This window comes from Sinocyclocheilus rhinocerous, unplaced genomic scaffold, assembly GCF_001515625.1.
Source record: "Sinocyclocheilus rhinocerous isolate Xijiao unplaced genomic scaffold, SAMN03320098_v1.1 scaffold1039, whole genome shotgun sequence".
In the NCBI taxonomy this organism is placed as follows: domain Eukaryota; kingdom Metazoa; phylum Chordata; class Actinopteri; order Cypriniformes; family Cyprinidae; genus Sinocyclocheilus; species Sinocyclocheilus rhinocerous.
In genome coordinates this window covers 218,542-223,673 of record NW_015634011.1, presented here as the reverse complement: position 1 = coordinate 223,673, position 5,132 = coordinate 218,542, and the positions used below count along the sequence as shown (strand labels likewise).

Sequence of the window (5,132 nt, the reverse complement as noted above, 5' to 3'; positions counted from 1 at the left end):
TATATATATATATATATATATATGCGCATTAAGAAAGAATTAAAATGCTCCAAATGCTTAAAAAAAGGTTAAAGAGAAGAATTTTGGCACTCAAGCAGTTCGACAAAAGGCAGCTGGCTTCCTTCTTTTTTTTTTTTTCTTGTACCATGACAGAATAATGGCTAACTATGAGGGATTGTGTAGTAAATCCCTCACAAAACTAGTGTGGAGTGGTTCACAGTTAGTATCAAAACTTGTATAAAAATGAAATCCTACAAAAGAAAGGTTTGAGTGTGGTACAAATGCTTGAAGGCAGCATGTGCCGTAAAACCGACCTAAAACATTACAAATCCATAGTACTGGGTCTACTGGTGTGAGCTGAGACGCACAGGTCATTTCACCCCAAAAAATTTACAATAATTATTATTATTATTAAAAATTTTATTTTTTCCCTTGCGACATTTTCATGACAAACTCAAAAAACTACTGTAATACATTAGTGAAAATCAGTTGTTTTTTTTAAACTAAAATCAATAAATTCTGCACATCAAGTAATACCATTATGGGGCAAATTGACCTAAAAATGCATTAAAAAATCTTATTTCAACAAGCATGTTTTTCTGAAAAAGATAGAATAGTGTTTTAATGAAAAAAAGATAAATTTTAATTCTGCACAAAAAGTAATACCATTATGTAAACTAACAATTGTACTATATATTCGTTTGCATTACAATAATAAAAAATTCAGGGCAAATTGTAAAGGAAAAAAAAAAAAAACACTTAATTGACCATTTAAAAACATCAGACCAGAAGTCAGTCATAAAAGGCTAGTGTTACTACATTTAAAAACAGTCCAGAGATGTTTCACTGACCAATTTTACAGGCATTAGGCCTCATTCATGAAACACCAACAAGAAATTAATGTGTAAATTGTTCGTAAAACTGTTCTCAGCTTAAACGGTCACATTCAATTCAGTATAACCAGTCTCACGTACACTAAAGCCTTCAATAAACCATTTATAGAACACTCTCATATACAAATCAATAAAACTTTCAAAAGAATAAATCATCACATTCAACATAACCACTGCATTCAATTCAATAAATCATTCCTGAAAGCATTCTTACAAATTTTACGAATGATTTACACAAATCAGTTCTTGCATTTCATGAACGAGTACTGTTGTTTACTAACGAGGATTTTGTGTCTTTTGCAAATTTAAAATGAACTGCAAAACTGGAAGTGTTTCTCTTTGACCTGATGTTGTGATAATGTGTATTTCCTGGCACTGAATCCATATTCTCGTTACAAAACTTTACATCTAAGCCCATTCAAAGCCTTTTGAATTTTTCAATAAAGTGAAACAACGATATAGCACACGAAAAACTTCCATAAGAAACATGTTAAAGTGTGTTGAGAGGACCTGATAGAGAACCTGACATGTGTGTGTGTTCAGGCAGGCTGTCGAGGGTCTTTGGTCAGTAGACGTGCGGCTCTTTGCGGCTCAGTGAGCGGATGTGACTGGAGGAGCAGGTGGCGCTGCGGATCACCTCCATCCACCTACAACACAACATATCAACAAACATGGAGCACAATAATGTTTCCCACAATGCAATGCAACTGGACTTGAGATTAAATTCCTAGTGTTCTGTATAGACCACAAGAAATATCAACAGTTTTAACATCTCAACTCCTTGGACTGTCTATATATATATATATATATATATATATGCGCATGTATCACGTCTCTGAATGAATTCTAGCACTTGAATGAATGACTTATCGATCGAGAGAGAGGGAGAGAGAGAGAAGGAGAGAGAGAGAGAGATAGACAGGTGATGAAAGTTGCGTATGAATTACCTGCATCTGTGCATCTCTCTCTACAAACAATGAAGTTGTGAGTTTAGTTACCTCCTCGTTGCTGAGAAATATAATGTAGTGATTCAGTATTAAAGCTATTTTATTAATAAAAGTCACGGGGCAGTGTTGACAATAAGCTACTGTGCTCCTGAATGTTTCTGTGTGTTCGCAGCGCAATCTCCGATCTCTGTGTGCGAGTGATGTGTGTGCGCACGTGCGTCAATTAAAGCAGTGCATTAATATAGAATAGTGATTAAACTGACTTGGAACTACCTGTGCATTAAACAATATTTTGTATTATGTTTCTGTAACAAAATATGTTATTCTTTGTTTTAGTTATTTTTAGTAGTACTTTTAGCATGTTACTTGTAGTACTTGTAGCATGTTTCTGTAATAGAGTATTTTTACTATGGAAACATACTATAAAAATAGCTAAAAGTATAATATATTATGTTACTCAAACAACTAAATATTTATATGCAGTTATTTAATATATTAATTTTGATTATTTACTCATTAAACTTAACTATTTAACTATTATTCTGAAAATGGTTATTTGTTGGACCTTCTGCATACTGCGTAGTATCACGAAGTACGGTAGTTTTCCATTCTGAACATTCAGTATTTTGGTTTATTTTGGTTGCCGTACCTCGCAAATGTGTACTCGCTCTCAGATCTGAAATAGTAGACATGTGATTTGAAATGGAGCTTGAAGACGTAGTCTTTATGGATGTTCTCAGACTCTGAGGGAATGGTGATGGAGTATCCCAGCAGAGGAAGGCTGGCCAGAGGATATTCATCCTGCAAAGAGACTCTCAGATTAAATACGGCCAAAGACTCCTGCCACATTACTCACATTCTGCTCAGAGAATCGATTACAATTTGTGTGAAACATTAATAATATTTAATATGAATAAATAATTTAATGTTAATAGTAATATTTTATGAACATTTCTGACCTGGTGTGTTTTGTAGAAGAACAGACTGAAGTTGGTGAAGACCACCCATAACTTCTGCCAACCGTTGCTGTTTTTGAACTTTCTCAGCAGATTCCCAGACAGCTGATTCTGAAGAATAAAGACAAAAAACAATGAGAAAACAGAGAGAAAATGCTTCAGATACAACCAAGGTCCAAAAAACAACAGCATCTATATTATTAATATATTTATTTAATAATATATTAAATTTTTTACAAAGTATATATCAGTGCTATTATAGTTAAAAACATTTTTGTTACTTGAAATAAAATGTGTGTGTATTTTTGTAACTTGTTGCCAAAAAAACATTTCTCACTCCAGTCAAATAAACTAAAATTAATAAATTTAACAAAAACTATATAAACAACTTTGAAATTAAAGTGAAAACAGAAAATATAAAAATCGAATTCAAAATATTAACAAAAACTGTAACAGTACATCAATGATACTAAAATAACACTGGTATATATTGTTATATTGAGTTAGTATTTAGTAATTAAATATATTTTATTGTCACATCACAGATGTCAGTCTCTCTTATCGAATGCATGATTTAAATCACAATATAAGAGAGACTGACATCTGTGATGTGACAATAAAATATCACAATTTAACAATTTTAAAAATTGTAGTTTGAAGTTTCTAAAAGGGTTAGAGGTCATTAGGCCAGTTATTTGTTTTTTTATTTACCAAAGGCAATTCTATACTCAATTTGTTTTTGTTTTTTGTACAGCTGTATATTTTGGACCCTGGGCACAACGAAGGTATGAGAGTGGCAGCATAAAGTGTCACCATGTTCATTTAATTTGACTATTGATAAACTGCACATCTGAACAGAAATAGGGCCATTCATACAGGATGTGTTCTTGCGGATTGTCTGCAGCCCTTTTAATTGTTAGTTCATGTACACATGCGTCAGACAGACATCTTCGGCCATGTAATTGCATCTTTCAGTTTAATCAGCATTTCATGGTATGATCGCTGCATTTTTTGTTGCAGTGTCTAGTTAAAAGAGTTCAACTCCATTCTAACTGTTTTAAATGCAGGAACGCATCCTATATGAACGTCCCTCAAGTCCTCTTCAACCAGTTAAAACACTGACATATAGCATCACATGTGTGCTGTTAGTGAACAACTGAAGATCATTCAAAGACATTCAACAATGTTCAAAGAGAGAAAGCACTGAACTGAAACGCCATCACAACCCAGAGTACAGTCAGTGTTCAGAGGACACGACAAACCAATTGGCATTTGATAAATGCACCATATTAGTTATTATATGTGCACAGATGTAGAAAGTCCAGCTCAGTTACGAGCAGGTTGTTCAATTAAGGGCAGTAATATAAACGTCAAACAATTTTTCACCTGAACAAATCATTGACTGTGTGACATTTCTGCTGATAAACTGCAGGAATGTCAAATCCACTGTTGTCATTTGAAGCAGTGTTATTTTAACATTATTCATATATTATTGTAGTATACTGTATATTAATCGTTTGAAATAGGTTTTAGTTTTATATGAGTAATTTTGTTATGTGCATTATTGTTATTAGTATTATTATTGGTAGTAGTAGTAGTACTATTATTGTTATTATTTTTATTTAACTGTAAAATTGACAAACCAATTGGCATTTGATAAATGCACCATATTAGTTATTATATGTGCACAGATGTAGAAAGTCCAGCTCAGTTACGAGCAGGTTGTTCAATTAAGGGCAGTAATATAAACGTCAAACAATTTTTCACCTGAACAAATCATTGACTGTGTGACATTTCTGCTGATAAACTGCAGGAATGTCAAATCCACTGTTGTCATTTGAAGCAGTGTTATTTTAACATTATTCATATATTATTGTAGTATACTGTATATTAATCGTTTGAAATAGGTTTTAGTTTTATATGAGTAATTTTGTTATGTGCATTATTGTTATTAGTATTATTATTGGTAGTAGTAGTAGTACTATTATTGTTATTATTTTGATTTAACTGTAAAATTAAAGTGAAATAAAATAACATGGCATATTATTATTATTATAAACAAATATAATGAAATATTGTTGCTACTTAATGCGCTTTTATTTTTATTAGATCTTTTAATATATGTATTTACTTATTATAATTCCTACTTATTTCAGTTCTAGTTTTAGTAATTTAAGTACTTCAACTTAAACTTTATTTCTGTTAGCTGCCAAGGCAACATTTCAAATTTTCTAAGTATTTTAAGTTCTTTTTAAATAAATTATTTGTAATTAAAAAATATATATTTCAGCATTTATTATTCAGCTTATATATATATATATATATATATATATATA

General features: G+C 31.5%; 1 protein-coding gene across 1 annotated transcript in view; it reads right to left on the bottom strand.

Moving 5' to 3' along the window:
* Nucleotides 1-11: 11 nt before the first annotated feature.
* The window catches only part of LOC107744955 (FERM, RhoGEF and pleckstrin domain-containing protein 1-like), a 123,190-nt gene continuing 118,069 nt past the window's right edge, over nt 12-5,132 (bottom strand). The window contains exons 25-27 of the mRNA XM_016558782.1: nt 2,800-2,907; nt 2,490-2,641; nt 12-1,540 (exon numbers count right to left, since the gene is read on the bottom strand). Of these exons, the coding sequence (XP_016414268.1) occupies nt 1,459-1,540; nt 2,490-2,641; nt 2,800-2,907 (342 nt within the window). The 3' untranslated portion in view covers nt 12-1,458. The remainder of the gene's footprint in view (nt 1,541-2,489; nt 2,642-2,799; nt 2,908-5,132) is intronic.